Source organism: Pristiophorus japonicus, chromosome 21, assembly GCF_044704955.1.
Source record: "Pristiophorus japonicus isolate sPriJap1 chromosome 21, sPriJap1.hap1, whole genome shotgun sequence".
Lineage (NCBI taxonomy): Eukaryota > Metazoa > Chordata > Chondrichthyes > Pristiophoridae > Pristiophorus > Pristiophorus japonicus.
Genome location: NC_091997.1, coordinates 70,580,246 through 70,598,126, shown reverse-complemented (window position 1 = coordinate 70,598,126; position 17,881 = coordinate 70,580,246). Strand labels below are relative to the sequence as shown.

Below are 17,881 nucleotides of genomic sequence, written 5' to 3'. Positions count from 1 at the left end.
GGTTAGATCCTGGTTGGTCCAGGTCTGGTCTTGTTAAGCAGTGACAGGCAACCCTTCACTCTCAAAGGCATCCATGACCATGAGTAGCTCTGCGGGCATTGGCGTTTCCTTCTCCGGTGCGGGCAACGGTAACCGGCTCAATGCATCAGCACAGTTGTCGGTGCCTGGTCTATGGCGAATGACATAACCATAGACAGATAATGTCAGCGCCCACTTCTGGATGTGGGACGATGAGTTGGTATTGATACCTTTGTATTCCGAGAACAATGATATAAGCGGCTTGTGATCGGTTTCTAGCTCGAGACGAAGCCAAAACAGGTACTGGTGCATTTTTTTTACCCCATAAACATATGCTTAAGCCGCTTTCTCTACCATGCCGTAGGCTCTTTTTGCCTTGGACAGGTTTCGAGACACGTATGCATCTGGTTGTAGTTTGCCTGACTCATTGGCTTGCTGGAGTATGCAGCCGACCCTATAGGACGACGCATCACAGGTCAAAACTAGACACTTGCATGGGTCATACAGTACCAGTAGCTTGTGAGAACACAACAGATTTCTAGCCTTCTCAAAGGCTCTGTCTTGAAGTTCACCCCTTTCTGAGCAGCTTGTGCAAAGGCTCTAATACTGTGCTCAATTTGGGTAAGAAGTTACCGAAGTAGTTGAGAAGACCCAGGAACGAACGCAGCTCGTTACATTCTGGGGCCTGGGCGCATTTTTGATGGCCTCTGTTTTTGCGTCTTTATGCCTGATTCCATCTGCAGCAATCTTTCATCCAAGGAATTCGACCTCTGGTGCCATGAAAACGCACTTCGAATGTTTCCGCCTGAGTCCCACTTTGTCCAGACGACACAGAACCTCTTTCAGATTGTGCAGGTCTCGGCGATGTCACGACCTGTGACTAGGATGTTGTCTTGGGATACCATGGTCCTGAGGACGGATTTCAATAGGCTCTCTGTTTCTCTGAAATATGGCTGCCGCCGAACGAATGCCAAAAGGGCACCTGTTGTAAATAAACAATCCTTTGTGCGTGTTGATGCACATAAGTTTCTTTGGTAATTCAACCAGTTCCTATGTCATGTAGGCTGATGTTAGATCCAATTTGGTGAACGATTTTCTCACGGCTAGCGTTGCAAACAGGTCATCAGCTTTCGGTAACAGGTACTGATCTTGTTTCGAAACTTGGTTGATCGTGACCTTGTAGTCTCCACAAATCCTGACTGTGCCATCGCTCTTTAACACCGGAACAATGGGACTGGCCCATTCATTAAATTTAACCGGTAAGATGACCCCCTCGCATTGTAGACTGTCCAATTCGAGATCGACCTTTTCTCTCATCATGTGTGGGACCACCCTAGCTTTGTGATGGATGGGCCTTGTGTCTGGGCCTAGGTGAATCTGCACCATGGCTCCCTTGAAGCTGCCAATTCCTGGTTCAAACAGCGTGGGAAATTTGCTCAGCACTTGAGCACACAAATCACCATCTGCTGATGACAAAGCTTTGATATCGTACCATTTCCATTTTATTTTCTCGAGCCAACTCCTGCCGAATAACGATGGGCTATTGCCCGGGATAATGCATAACGGTAGGTCATGAATCGCTCCCTCATACGACACTCCTCTTACTGTTGCACTACTGATCAATGGTATGAGCTCTTTGGTGTAGGTACGCAACTTCGCATTTATCGGACTCAGCTTGGGTCTCCCTGCCTTGGTCTCCCACAACTTTTCGAAAGTCCTCTGGCTCATTATCGATTGACTCGCACCGTGTCTAATTCCATGGATACCGGTACGCTGTCTAATTTTACCTCCATCATTATCGGTTGGCTCTTTGTTAGGAACGCACTTACGCTATACACTTCCTCCTCAGAGCTCTCAAATGCCTCGGGCTGCATCGCCAGATCCATGCTCGCTTGCTCCGCTGTGCACACGTCCGCTGAAGATGCCCTGTCTTAGCATACCCTCTGCATACATACTGCCTGAAGTGGCACTGATGGGGTCGGTGATTGCCCCTGCAACGCCAACACGTTGAGCTCGGATTTGCGCCCAATGGCGGGATTTGAGCGGCTCCCGTTCTCGCATTCGCAGTTGAGTAGGCCTTCGATGGCGAACTTTGAGCGGCTCCCGGCCTTGCAGATGCAGTCGAGTAGGCCCTGCCATGTGCAGCTCTGCCGGCCGTCGATGCAATTTTGTACACAGTACTTGCCATGGAGTTCCTGTTTTGTCGCGATATCTGCTTCGTACTTTTCTGCGTGGACAAGCGAGCCTGGGTGATGGTCCGGCGTCTCCGCAGCCAGCAGCTTACTTAAGATCGCCTCGTGGTTGACCCCGATCACGAAAAAGTCACGCAGCATGTCTTCCAACGCAGGCCCAAATTTGCAAGGCCCTGCAAGACGTCTCAGGTCGGCAGCAAATGTCGCTATGTCCTGGCCTTCTGGACGAACGTGCGTATAGAAGAGATATCTGGATATGAGGATTCCTTCCGTGGGTTTAAGATGTTCCCAAATTAGAACACACAGTTCTTTGTAATCCTTTTCTGTAGGAAGAGTGGGTGAGAGCAGATTCTTGATGAGTGCATAGATCGTGGGGCCATAGAGGGTGAGAAGAACTGCTCTGCGCTTTTCTGCATCCTTGTCTTTGTTTAGGTCGTCTGCCACGAAATATTGGTCAAGACAATCCATGAAATCTCCCCAATCCTCTCCCTAATTGAATCTTTCGAGAATTCCAACAGTACTCGATTGTGCTGTGCTCACCATACTTTTGCATGGGTTTGTATTTGCCTCGTCGCCAGTTATGGTGTAGGAAATGATACAATGAACTCCATACTGTGAGCCAGTGACCTGGTCAGTCTTTAATGGCTTCCAGATGTGAAGATACAAAGATGAAATTCAGGTTATATACCGGGCCCAGCACGAGTGTGCCTATGACCTGAGGACCGCTGAAGGTAGTGCCCCCTGGTGGTGGGCAGACCTTATGTACATACATTACAGTGGGGATGGAACATTGCATGAGGGTGGAATTTAAAGGAACGTGGGCAGCTAAAGAGGTGATAAAAAAAGAAGGAACCATTTTTGTTTAAAGGCTTCACAACCTATTGGCAGCCTTTGCTAAGGCTAAAGGGAGAGAGGTCCAAGAGATGACCCGCAACAATGAGGATGAAAGAACTCCAATCTGTGCAAAAGTGGTGGAGCGGCCTGGCACCAGACTCCCTGTATCGGGGCCACTGAAGTACGAGTGATGCGGCTTGTGGTGGTTTCAAAGAAAGCTTGAGGGGGTTCCATAAGTCAGCACTGCAGCATGCCCACAAGGAGTTGGATGTAGGCTTGAGGTTGCAATTGACCAGTATTGTCACTGGCTGCGCTACCCTTATGCTGCATAATAGCTGCAGCTACCTTAAGACCACACGGCGCTGCTCTGCACCTGCCTCTCTGAATACCTGGGCTGTGTGAAGATCGTGCCTCATGGTTGTTGACATAATGCCGACACGTTTAGTGGCTGGTATCTCAAAGAATTACATAGAATTTTACAGCACAGAATAGGCCCAACAGGTATGTTTATGTTTCACACGAGCCTCCTCCCACCCTACTTAATCAAACCCCATCAACATAATCCTTCTAATCCTTTCTCCCTCACGGACTTATCTAGCTTCCCCTTAAATGTATCTATGCTATGTGCCTCAACCACTCCATGTGGTAGCGAGTTCCACATTCTCACCACTCTGAGATAATCTTAGGGATTACAGATGAGGAGTCATCCCGTTAATCAGACATTCATGCATGTCTGTTGCCCTTGTTTCTTTTGGTAATAGGAACATCTGTATGTACGAATCCTTGAAAAGTGAGGTCTGCGCATACCTGTCTGCAGAAGCAGGTATGCGTTTAGTGGCAGGTGGTCACAGAACACCTCAGGTGAAGCTTCAAATGCCTGGCACCCCTCCCTTGATCCTCTTCTTTATCCTCCTCCAAAAAGCCAATCATCTCCTCTTCTCTCCTCCCCTGAAGGCATAGACTCCTGCTGGGATATGGTGTCACTGATTCCATTCGGCTGAATTTGTACGATCAGCTTCAGTCCCTACAATGGAAAATGACTGCCCTTGACATCAAGGCAACATTTGACTGAGTGTGGCATCAAGGAGCCCTAGTAAAACTGAAGTTAATGGGTAGCAAGGGGAAAACTCTCCATGCAGCAAGACCTGGATGACATTCAGGCTCGGACTGATAGGTGGCAAGTAACATTCGCGCCACACAAGTGCCAGGCAATGACGATCTCCAACAAGCGAGAATCTAACCACCTCCCCTTGCTATTTAACAGCATTACCATCGCTGAATCCTTCACCATCAACATCCTGGGGGTCACCATTGACTAGAAACTCATCTGTGTCAACAAGGGTGGGTCAGAGGCTGGGTATTCTGCGACAATTGTCTCACCTCTTGACTCTCCATCTACAAGGCACAAGTCAGGAGTGTGATAGAATATTCTCCACTTGCCTGGATGAGTGTAGCTTCAACAATACTCAAGAATCTTGACACCACCCTATCCACCACCTTCAACATTCACTCCCTCCACCACCGGCGCCCCCTGGCTGCAGGATGTACCATCTACAAGATGCACTGCAACAACTCGCCAAGGCTACTTCGGCAGTACCTCCCAAACCTGCGACCTCTACCACCGAGAAGGACAAGGGCAGCAGGCGCATGGGAACACCATCACCTGCAAGTTCCCCTCCAAGTCACACACACTATCCTGACTTGGAAATATATCGGCCGTTCCTTCATCGTCGCTGGGTCAAAATCCTGGAACTCCCTCCCTAACAGCACTGTGGGAGCACCTACACCACACGGACTGCAGCGGTTCAAGAAGGTGGCTCACCACCACCTTCTCAAGGGGCAATTAGGGATGGGCAATAAATGCCGGCCTGGCCAGCGACACCCACATTCCAGAACGAATAAAAACATAATTTATTACTGCATTTTGAGGCTGTTTTTCCCAAAAGAAAACTCTCCATTTTTCTTCCCCATCAATACTTACCTGCTCAATAGGCTTCATGCCAAGTGTTACGTATTACTCTAGTCACACTTCAGGAGAAAGAGAGAGACTGCATCTATTCATGTGCCCTCGCACAATATTTAAGGTGGAGACACACATCTGCGGGATATGTCAGAGAAGCTCTGCTTGCAAACATTTTGAATTACCAGGGAAACATCTACTGCAAGGGCGCCATAGGACTGGCCCATATCAGTGCCAGTAATGGTCAGCTGGGCCAGACATACTGTCCAATGGGAAGATTGCTCAGGAGAGGGAAGCAGGACTGGTCTCACCTCATACAGCACCTCCGGCATCACCAGCCATCAACCATGAGACTCGAGTGTTGTCCCACTCCGTCCCTTGACGAACAACATAATCCAGGTCGACACTTCAGTGCAGTACTTTAGGGAGTGCTGCACTGTCGGAGGTGCTGCCTTTTGGATGAGACGTTAAACTGAGTTCTGCTCTCTCAGGTGATGTAAAAGATCCCATGGCCACTATTTTGAATAAGAGCAACCAACCTCACTAAAACAAATTATCTGGTCATTATCACATTGTTGTTCATGGGATCTTGCTGTGCGCAAATTGGCTGCTGCGTTTCCAACATTACAATAGTGACTACACTTAAAAAAAAGGACTTCATTGGCTATATAGCACTTTGGGATGTCCTGAGGTCATGAAAGGCGCTATATAAATGCAAGTCTTTCTCTCAGTCCTTGTTAAATTTACTTCTTCATATTCCTGGCACAGATATAACAGGCCGAATGGCCGCCTTCTATGCCGTAGATTTCTATGATTACACAGCCTCTCACAATCCTGGGTGCCTTTTAATTGGGATTTATTAGTATTCTTGAAAATTCTGTGGTTATCTAAATGTCAACACTGGGACATAGGTGGATGCCATTCCACAAGATCCTGCAAATTCCTTGGGAGGACAGACGCACCAACGTCAGTGTTCTCGCTCAGGCCAACATCCCCAGCATCGAAGCACTGATCACACTCGATCAGCTCCGCTGGGCAGAGGAAACGTTTCAAGGACACCCTCAGAGCCTCCCTGATAAAGTACAAAATCCCTACCGACACCTGGGAGTCCCTGGCCATAGACCGCCCTAAGTGGAGGAAGAGCATCCAGGAGGGCGCTGAGCACCTCGAGTCTCCTCGCCGAGAGCATGCAGAAACCAAGCGCAGGCAGCAGAAAGAGCGTGCGGCAAACCAGACTCCTCACCCACCCTTTCCTTCAGCGACTGTCTGTCCCACCTGTGACGGACTGTAATGCCCGTATTGGGCTGTACAGTCACCTGAGAACTCACTTTTAGAGTGGAAGCAAGTCTTCCGCGATTTCAAGGGACTGCCTATGCTGATGGTGTTGGGTGCGTCTTCATGTTGAAAATTAAATCGGGCACTAAATTGGCAGAGAACCAGGTAATCCATTAGCTGTGAAGTGCTTTGTGATGCCTTGACGTGAAAGGTGTTATCTAAGTGCAAATTCTTTCTTCCTCCAGGTGTGGAATTTAGGAAAACCACATCACCCTGTGAGCCTCAGAGCTGAAAGTGGCAATAATTAACCAGAGTTCTATAGAATCTTACAGCACAGAATGAGTCCATTCAGCTCATTGTACCTGTGTTGGCTCTTTGAACGAGCTGTCCAATTAGTCCCGCTCCCCCCTGCTCTTTCCCCACAGCCCTGCAATCTTTTTCCTTTTCGAGTATGTGTATCTAATTCCCCTTTAAAGGTTATTGAATTTGCATTCAGTGATGGCATTCCAGATCATAACTCGCCACGTAAAAAACATATCAGCCCCTCCCCACTTCCTGGTTCTTTTGCCTGTTAAATTTCATTATGGCTTCAAAATGGGTGGTCAGCTCTGTCTTTCATTGGGAACATTCCCCATAGTCTTGTGAAGGAAATGCCCATGAAAATAAACACAAGGTATTTTACATAAGAACATAAGAAATAGGAGCAGGAGAAGGCCATATGGCCCCTCGAGCTTGCTCCGCCATTTAATACGATCATGGCTGATCCGATCATGGACTCAGGTCCACTTCCCTGCCCGCTCCCCATAATCCCTTATCCCCTTATCGTTCAAGAAACTGTCTTTATCAGTCTTAAATTTATTCAATGTCCCAGCTTCCACAGCTCTCTGAGGCAGCGAATTCCACAGATCCACAACCCTCTGAGAGAAGAAATTTCTCCTCATCTCTGTTTTTAAATGGGTGGCCCCTTATTCTAAGATCATGCCCTCTAGTTCTAGTCTTCCCCATCAGTGGAAACATCCTCTCTGCATCCACCTTGTCAAGCCCCCTCATAATCTTATACGTTTCGATAAGATCACCTCTCATTCTTCTGAATTCCAATGAGTAGAGGCCCAACCTACTCAACCTTTCCTCATAAGTCAACCCCCTCATCTCTGGAATCAACCTTGTGAACCTTCTCTGACCTGCCTCCAAAGCAAGCTTATCTTTTCGTAAATATGGAAACCAAAACTGCATGCAGTACTCCAGGTGTGGCCTCACCAATACCCTGTATAACTGTAGCAAGACTTCCCTACTTTTATACTCCATCCCCTTTGCAATAAAGGCCAAGATTCCATTGGCCTTCCTGATCACTTGCTGTACCTGCATACTATCCTTTTGTGTTTCATGCACAAGTACCCCCAGGTTCCGCTGTACTGCAGCACTTTGCAATCTTTTTCCATTTAAATAATAACTTGCTCTTTGATTTTTTTCTGCCAAAGTGCATGACCTCACACTTTCCAACATTATACTCCATCTGCCAAATTTCTGCCCACTCACTTAGCCTGTCTATGTCCTTTTGCAGATTGTGTGTGTCCTCCTCACACATTGCTTTTCCTCCCATCTTTGTATCGTTGGCAAACTTGGCTACGTTACACTCGGTCCCTTCTTCCAAGTCGTTAATATAGATTGTAAATAGTTGGGGTCCCAGCACTGATCCCTGCGGCACCCTACTGGTTACTGATTGCCAACCCGAGAATGAACCATTTATTCCTACTCTCTGTTTTCTGTTCGTTAGCCAATCCTCTATCCATGCTAATATATTACCCCCAACCCCGTGAACTTTTATCTTCTGCAGTAACCTTTTATATGGCACAATGTGGCACATTGTGACATCATGCGATTTAAAATCAGATGATGTCACAAGGCCAAAGTGATATCACAAAGCAAATAATTATGGAGGCGGAATAAATATAAGCATTTAACTGCAACTACTGGTCATCTGACGCAGAACATGCTGGATATGCACAGTAGGTTAGACAGCATTTGGAAAGAGAGAAAACGGGGCAACATTTAAGTGAACATTGAACAGTCATTTTAGTAGAATCAGAATAATGTGTAAAAGAATAACAGATAGTCTAATCCCAGGAAGTTAAGGGATTGAATGACTGAGCTCAAAAGAAAAGCAGGAAATCGTTAATATAGATTGTAAATAGCTGGGGTCCCAGCACTGATCCCTGCGGCACCCCACTGGTTACTGATTGCCAACCAGAGAATGAACCATTTATCCCGACTCTCTGTTTTCTGTCCATTAGAAGATTTAAAAGTTTGTCTCAGGCGGGACAGATTAAAGAACCAACATCAGGGATGCAGATATTCTTGATCCCAGCCACCCAACCAGAATAGTGTTCTGCTAATGGGTCTACAGGGAGAACATCAATGCACCCTCCCCCACCCCGGGATTTGGCAGACCCATATCTCCACTAGAGGTGGGAGCAGCATGGCAGAAAATTGGCCTCTGATTCTGACAACTACCTCCAAACTGCTGACATCTCAAAGTGCAAAGATTGACCTGGTCACGTTATGAAGTGAGCAGATTGGTCTTTGACATTATTTTCTCATGCCAGAGAATCAGTGCATGATTAGTGCATCTTGAAGGTGGTCCCAGTCAGCGAGCCAACAGCAAGGGTTAACTCTACACTACAGAAATAAATATTCAAAAAGCACTTCTGCCTGCCTTGCATCCCTTCCTCAATTCTCTCCTTTGTCCACTCAGACATTTTGCATTTACTACATTATTTTAGAAACATGGACACTGGTTTTATTATCACTTTTCTTTTAAATACATTTACTTGTGTTAAATCTTCTGCCTCCTTAAATCTCACTGTGTCCAAGTCAGCATTTAATAGATCTTTTAAATAATCAGACACCTCAACATTGCAGGGCAAATTCATTTTGTGTTTGATGCAAGAATTGCAAGCATAATATAAATTATAAGGGAAGTTGAAAAGAAAAGGAAAAAAGATCCAGAAAAAATTGGTAGAACATGACAAATAAGCAATGTCAAACTCTGTTTTAAGTTATCCTACAGTGCATTTACACTACAAGTTCAGCGTTGGCGAAAATGGCACTGGTCTTTGTACAGTGCTGTGTGAAGATTCCTACTCTCGCCGCTGAGTCCGAAGATGATAGGTTCAAGTCCCACTCCAGAAACTCTCTCCGGTGTCCTGACAAATATTTATTCCTCAACCGACATAATTGAAACAGACTTTCTGGTCATTATCCTATTCCAGCTTGCTGTGCGCAAATTAGCTGCTGTGCTTCCTACATTACCACAGTGACAACACTTCAAAAGTAATTCATCGGCAGTAAAGCGCTTTGGGACATCCTGGAATCGTGAGAAGCGCTATATAAATGCATATCTTTCTGTGTCGGATTGAGCCCTCCCAGTGCATTGAGGCTGCAGGCACACAATAACTCGAGTACTGTGTTGTAAATGCATTGACGGAGACTGATATTTCAGGGGTAGCCTGTGGAGTGGTTCCCGGAATGAATGCTAGCGCCTTCGAGCTAAACTGCGGGTCAATTGGAATCACCAATTCTAGAAAAATTAATCTTACCTCCGTCCAGCTGCACACTCACCTTCCAGGATCAGGTGTTTCGACCAATCGCAGGCTGGCTGGAGTCAACCAGTTCCAGTTAAAGTCATGGCCTGGAATTTCGACCGTGGGCACAACCTGGAAGTTAGACCCGAAGATGAGCCATTCCCTCACTTGTTCGTACATGAAGCTCTGGAACTTGGGTGGGGGCGTTACTAGGGGCGGAAATGCGGGATAGATAGATGGACATAAAGGATCAAGGAAATTTGAGTGTAATCAAGATGAGTAGATTCAAGGCAGAGATCGGTAGATTTTTGGGCACTAAGGGAATGAAGGGATTGGACGGGAAGGTAGAAGATCAGCCATGATCTTATTGAATGGTGGAGTAAGCTCGAGGGGCCGAATGGCTCCTATGTCTTATGTCATGAGCACATCACTCACTTATGTAACGCCCAAATGTTCCCCATCTTCAGATCGGGTTATTGATTTGTGTCCCTGTTACCTGTGTCTCAGGGTGCAAATGCAGAGAAAAGTCTTGGTCAATGAGTGCTTTGGCAGTTCAGGAGGATGACAACACGTTGGTCTTCAGATGTTCCTGTTCCTAAAAGTGCTTACAGCATTAAACATGCGGTGGAAAATTGGGCTTATTTTCTAAAGATTGTCTTCAGAGACAGGTGGGATCAGTGTGGCGTGCAGAAAGTAATCTGCCAACCCCCTCAGCACATCAAAAATAATTTTGCCTCCCAGTTCCTATGGTGGTGTTGGGCGGAGCCTAAATTGGGCGGGGGGGGGGGGGGGAAGTCGCTTCTGATTGGCTAAAAATCTGCTCAATGGTAGACATCATTGGTCCAGTCGTGTAACGACTGACGTACCCCTCACAGACGTAACCATGGGAACTGATAACGCTGTCCTACGCCTCAAAGGTTGCCATGGATGTTGTCTATGACAGCAGCTTACTCAACCCCTTGCAAGGGTTAGGAAGCTAAGTTATACAGTTGCACCGGTGCAGTAAGCGTGGGCATCTCAATCAGCTCAGGGGAAAAGGGGAGGAAACCAGAAAAGGGGGAAAGGTTTGCTCAAATCAGAGACATAAATACTGCAACTGAACTTCCAACCCAAGATCTCAGCCAATAAACTCCATCTAGGAAGTAAGAAGGAACCCAATTGCAGATTAACATGTCGCAACAAGAGAACTTGGCTTTGGTGCTAAACTGTGGAGAGTTGAAACTGGTAATCAAATTGCCTCTTTTTCTATTGTGTAGTTATCTTTAGATAAAAATCAGACAGTCGAAATCGCCAGTTGAGTTTCTGATAGAGAGGATTTAGATATGAATGCACAAGATAACCATTAAAAAAATGACTTCTTTTGAAGACCTTTATTTGGGGGAGGGCTGGGGGGGGGGGGGGAGAAGCAGGCAGAGATTCGGGCAAAGACTTCTTGAAGAGCCTTTTGGGAGGGTCAATGATGGTGCAATTGATGCATCAGTGAGGTTGCCCATCGCGTGTGCAGCCAGCATTATTATAAATGCCTTTGGAAGGTCACTTGTGTTGGCCGGCCTCTCTCGCCACCGTGTGGTGGTCAACCATCGAGAGTTGCAAAGGAGTTTTTTTTGAGACCAACTCTTTCCCTATTGTTCTCAACGCGTGACAGGGTGATGTATGTCACGGCGGCGCTGCACTGCTCGTATCTTTAGTGTGTTGCACAGAGGATGCGGCTGCTTCAACAAGACTCCCCCAAACACACACCCCATGCATTGAGAGCCAATTGGTGTATCTTGCTTCTCATTAAAATGCTGCTTCGCCTGCGTGGCTAGCTTAAGTTAAGGTGTGATCTGGCTGGCACTCGAAGTTTCAGCGAGTCGGGACATTAATAAGTTTTAATAAAAGCTGTTTTATAAATATATATCCCCCCCACCCCCTCCATCCAGATAAAAACGTGAGTAGATGAGGCATTTCAGTTATTTATACAATATTTGGCTCTTGATTAAAAATGTACCTTGTGGAAAAGTGCTGGGGGAATTTGTTAATCTGGGTCCAATGTTGGTCACTTTGTAAAATGCCTAATTGTAAAATGCCTAATTTTAACAAGTTTTCCGGCAGCTTTATGGTCTGGTCGTGGAGTATTCTGGGCATCATTAGGTTCTGGATAGAGATTACTCTGCGAAATGCAATAGTGCTTCAGCCCTTCCTAGTGGATTCAAACTGAGCATTGATTTCTGTTGCAACAAAATCCATGCAGTTTCATTTTGGTTCAAGTACTCTCAGAGTCCTGCCAGTTGTTGAGCAGTATTGTGGAATTAGAAGGCTGTATTTGGGATCACTGGGCAAAACAGAAGAGACGGGCGCGCTTGAAGCAGCACTATAGTGAAGCAATGGCTCGGATCTAGCTTGGCCCCCTTCCTGTGACTACCCAGTTTGATGGGCCATGATGCTGAACAAGCCTGGATACGAAATGCTCCTGCTACTGAAGCAATGCAAAGAAGAGTCACGAAGCCAATCTCCTAGCTCGAGAGGAAAGAGTAATAAGAAAAGACTAGAGACCCAAATACAAAAGCAACCTACTGCGGATGCTGGAATCTGGAATAAAAACAGAAAATGCTGGAAATTGCAGCGGGTCAGGCAGCATCTGTGGAGAGGAAGCAGAGTTAATGTATTGGGTCGATGACCCTTCGTCAGAACAAGACCGGAGACCTTATAGCCTTGAAAGGAAATAACAAAGCAGGAAACCTTCTAGAAAGGGTATATCAGCTATGAAATAATTTATATTAAGTAATTCTACAGCAATAATTCAATGTGAGCTTAGACATAGAACAAGGGGGCATAAGCTAAAACTAAAGGTCAATTTAGAAGTTATGTCAGGAAGAACTTCGACATGTAAAGAGTTATCAAACCTTGGAAAGGCCTTCAGGATCAGATAGTGAAGGCAAGTACTTGAGATACGTTTACATCGAGGAAATGGGGGTAATTATAAGATTTTTCCTTGTTTGATCAGATAAGATAGTCGAATGGCCTCCCTCAATTTTATCTTGTGATTACTGGACAGATACAAGGAGTCATTCTCCTTTGAATAGGTTAATGGGCCTGAAATGGGAGGGTTGACCAATTGGCCTAGTGAAAGAGGCAGTTTTTTTGTGTAATTCCAGTTGTAATGTATGCACCTGTGAGTATGCTCACAGGCTTATGGAGCTGTTCCACGGTTACATCCGAGCCAGGGTGTCCCTGGAGATGGAGCACGCGGTGTCCACCGGTACGCTCATGGCCTTCCGTGAGAGGTGGGCACCGGAGGGACTGGAGTGCATCATCACCCCTGGCAACCAAATTTTAATTTGATTTTAATGTCTAAAGTTTAATTTGTTTAAGTTGTCGGTTTTAGTGCCCCCCCCCCACCTTTAGCCAGGGGGCACTTGTATAATTTGTGTTTCTAGTGCCCTCAAAAAAAAACAAGGGGGCACTTGAAAAGTTTTTGGAGTGTGCCCCCCCCCCTTTAATCAGGGGGGCACTTGATTACTGGTACAACTCAAAATAGTTGTAGAGCTGTTGCATTGTGAGTAGCTTAGTCAGTCACATGATGTTCACAAAACTTCAGTCAGTTGTGTTGAGGTCATCCACGATGAGGTATGCAGTTGTGAGCCTAGTGGATGAACTGGTAATGTGTAGTGTGATTGTTAAACCTTTGTTAACAAATCAACTCGTTCTTAATAGCAATGTGTTGCTATGAATTCTTAAGCAAAGAACCCATGAAGCAAATACACTACACCAGCTTACATATAATTAGCAGCAGAAATCATTATACCTGTTATTTCTATTACATGTAAATTTTCTATGAAGAACCCAACCTCTTTTTAAAAGGTACATTTCTTTGCTTCACAGGAAAAACGACCAGTTCCAGAAATGTGCCCCGGTGGTAAGTCTTTTTTCCCTGGCTAAAGTCCTTAAATGTTGTTGTGTGCTTTGCTTTTATTATTTTCAGGCACTGTATCATATCCGCTAAGTATATGTAGGGGATATCTTTAGGGGATAAATATTTCAACCTTTAAAGGATTATTCCATGAGCCCCTGGGCTCAAACCTTTCATTGTCTTCTGATCGTGCAAAGTTTTGATCTGCAGTCGTATCAGGTCCTGACTCCTAATTTATAAAATATAACTTTTTGGCATCATCGCAAGGCATTCTGAAATAATCACAAGTTGTGGCAGAAGTGACTCAAATGGACAACTTTGTTTCTTTCTCCTTGTCGACACAGTACAACTTTGCTATTACAAATTTGACATTCCAGAAATATAAAATTAGTTTTTGACGGTCAGAATGGTTGTTCAGCAGTCAGTGCTCTGCTAAAAGTGTTTGAAGACCAGTCCCTCAAAACTGTCACTGAGCTCATGGTCTACAGGGCCGTAATAATACCCGCCCTTCTGTATGGCTCAGAGACGTGGACCATGTATAGTAGACACCTCAGCGATGTCTCCGCAAGATCCTGCAAATCCCCAGGGAGGACAGACGCACAAACATTAGGGTCCTCGTCCAAGCCAACATCCCCAGCATTGAAGCACCGACCACACTTGATCAGCTCCGCTGGGCAGGTCACATAGTTCGCATGCCAGACACGAGACTCTGAAAGCAAGTGCTCTACTCAGAACTCGTCCACGGCAAACGAGCCAAAGGTGGGCAGAGGAAACGTTACAAGGACACCCTCAAAGCTTCCCTGATAAAGTGTGACATCCCCACTGACACCTGGGAATCCTTGGCCATAGACCGCCCTAAGTGGAGGAAGTGCATCCGGGAGGGCGCTGAGCTCCTCGAGTATCGTTGCTGAGAACATGCAGAAATCAAGGGCAGGCAGCGGAAGGAGCGTGCGGCAAACCAGGCTCCCTGCCCACCCTGTCCCTCAACGACTATCTGTCCCACCTGTGACAGAGACTGTGGTTCTCGTATTGGACTGTTCAGCTACTTAAGAACTCATGCTAAGAGTGGAAGCAAGTCTTCCTCGATTCCGAGGGACTGCCTATGATGATGAAAAACCCAGTTACACCCCAGTTACAAGGGTCAACGTTTTAGAGGGTTATTACAATATTCCATTGTAAAAGGGGAAGTTTTTGCTAGTTCAAGTGATTTGAATTGATTGCCGGCTCTGGGGAGTTCCACAGCTCAACCTGTGGCGGAGCAGGGTATGATTGATGGCAACTTCAGGATTTACACGTTTCGATGCGCACGCGCTAAATCCTGAAGTTGCGGTCAGTTTCAATTGGGTATTAACGGCGGACGCTGACAATTTCGCCATCATTACCACCACAAAATCCGAGCTATTGGCCCTGAAATTCCAGCTGGAGGCCTCCTGCGGATGAACGCCTCTGACCCGAAGTTTCTCTACGCATGTACCTGGTGGTCCCGGAGACGCCTTGGATCCCGGTCGGAGGACTTCTTTGCACGCGCTTCCCACCGCGTCCACTCTTCGAGATACGGACGGAGAAGCTGGAGTCATGTGGGCCTGGACCACCAACCACTGTGCAATATTCTCATTGATAGTAATGGGAGCTCCGATTTTACGAGTTTCCATTACTATCGATGAGAATAATCCCCAAAAGCATCCAAACACAACCATAATAAATTTAAAAAAACACCACACATAGTTAAAATTAATTTAAATTAGTTAATTAAATGTTTTAGAAAAAAAAATTTTTTTTTGGATTTTTTAAAAATGTGTTTTAATAGGCTTTAAAATAAGCTTGCCTTAGTGGACAGGGTTTTTACTATAAAAATGTGTATCTAAATTTTATTTTTATATGTTTTAAAACTCTTATGCTGGTAAAAGTAGGCTAGGTGCCTGTTTTTATCAGGCGTAAAAGTTTGAAGGACATTTGCTGAGCAAGAGATGGACGCAAATAGCTCAATCACGCCCGCGATGATGTCCTTCTCCCAGGGATGCGGAGGATCTGTCAAGAGATATTTTAACAGATGGGAAAAGGTTTTTGGCCCATGCACATTGTGCGTATTCCATGCAGACCCGGCAAGGCCGGAACTTCAGGGCCATTATGTTTTCAAAAATCTGTCTCTCTTTCATTTGTGTTCCAACAAACTTGAGGATGTTAGAATTCAGCAAAGGAAGACCAAGAAATTGATAAAGAAAGGGGAATAGGCAATTTTAGATCAAGCATTGTTCCTATGGATTGGAGGGTAGCTAATGTAACCCCACTTTTTAAAAAAGGAGGGAGAGAGAAAATAGGGAATTATAGACTGGTTAGCCTGACATCAGTAGTGGGGAAAATGTTGGAATCAATTATTAAAGATGAAATAGCGCATTTGGAACACAGTGACAGGGATCGGTCCAAGTCAGCATGTCAGTTATGAAAGGGAAATCATGCTTGACAAATCTTCTAGAATTTTTTGAGGATGTAACTAATAGAGTGGACAGGGAGAACCAGTGGATGTGGTGTATTTGGACTTTCAAAAGGCTTTTGACAAGGTCCCAAACAAGAGAGTAGTGTGCAATATTAAATTGGGGGTAATGTATTGACGTGGATAGAGAACTGGTTGGCAGACAGGAAGCAAAGAGTAGGAATAAGCGGGACCTTTTCAGAATGGTAGGCAGTGACTAGTGGGGTACCGCAAGGTTCAGTGCTGGGACACGAGCTATTTGCAATATACATTAATGATTTAGATGAAGGAATTGAATGTAATATCTCCAAGTTTGCAGATGACACTAAGCTGGGTGGCGGTGTGAGTTGTGAGGAGGATGTTAAGAGGCTGCAGGGTGACTTGGACAGGTTAGGTGAGTGGGCAAATGCATAGCAGATGCAGTATAATGTAGATAAATGTGAGGTTATCCACTTTGGTGGCAAAAACAGGAAGGCAGAATATTATCTGAGTGGTGACAGATTAGGAAAAGGGGAGATGCATCGAAACCTGGGTGTCATGATACATCAGTCATTGAAAGTTGGCATGCAGGTACAGCAGGCAGTGAAGAAGGCAAATGGTATGTTGGCCTTCATAGAGAGAGGATTTGAGTATAGGAGCAGGGAGGTCTTGCTGCAGTTGTACAGGGCCTTGGTGAGGCCACACCTTGAATATTGTGTACAGTTTTGGTCTCCTAATCTGAGGAAGGACATTCTTGTTATTGAGGGAGTGCAGCGAAGGTTCACCAGTCTGATTCCTGGGATGACAAGACTGACATATGAAGAAAGATTTGTTCGACTAGGCTTATATTCACTGGAATTTAGAAGAATGAGAGGGGATCTCATAGAAAGATATAAAATTCTGACGGGATTGGACAGGTTAGATGCAGGAAGAATGTTCCCGATGTTGGGGAAGTCCAGAACCAGGGGTCACAGTCTAAGGATAAGGGGTAAGCCATTTAGGACCGAGATGAGGAGAAACTACTTCATTCAGAGAATTGTGAACCTGTGCAATTTTCTACCGCAGAAAGTTGTTGAGGCCAGTTTGTTAGATATATTCAAAAGGGAGTTAGATGTGGCCCTTATGGCTAAAGGGATCAAGGTGTATGGAGAGAAAGCAGGAATGGGGTACTGAAGTTGCATGATCAGCCATGATCATATTGAATGGTGGTGCAGGCTCGAAGGGCTGAATGGCCTACTTCTGCACCTATTTTCTATGTTTCTATTGTGCAATGAGAAAGAGTTAATTGATAATCTTGTAGTAAAGTGGCATTTAGGGAAGAGTGACCATAACATGATAGAATTTTATATTAAGTTTGAAAGTGATTCCGTTCAGTCTGAAACTAGCAAACTACGCAGGGTATGAGAGCAAGTTGGCTAAGGTAGATTGGGAAACTACATTAAAAGGTATGATGGTCGACAAGCATTTAAAGAATTAATACATAATTTACAACAAACATCAATTCCTTTAAGGCACAAAAATTACACAGGCAAAGTGGTCCAACCGTGGCTAACAAGAGAAGTTAAAGATGGTATTAGATCAAAGGAAAAGGCTTATAATGTTGTCTACATGAGCCTGAGGATTGAGAGGATTTTAGAATTCAGCAAAGGAGGACAAAGAATTTGATAAAGAAAGGAAAAA

The 17,881-nt window shown here is 45.4% G+C and overlaps 1 protein-coding gene across 1 annotated transcript in view; it reads left to right on the top strand.

The window, feature by feature from the left end:
- Positions 1 to 17,881, top strand: part of LOC139234100 (sorbitol dehydrogenase-like) — an 89,261-nt gene that overhangs the window by 34,034 nt on the left and 37,346 nt on the right. Inside the window, exon 6 of the mRNA XM_070865037.1 lies at positions 13,725 to 13,758. Coding sequence (XP_070721138.1) covers positions 13,725 to 13,758 — 34 coding nt within the window. The remainder of the gene's footprint in view (positions 1 to 13,724; positions 13,759 to 17,881) is intronic.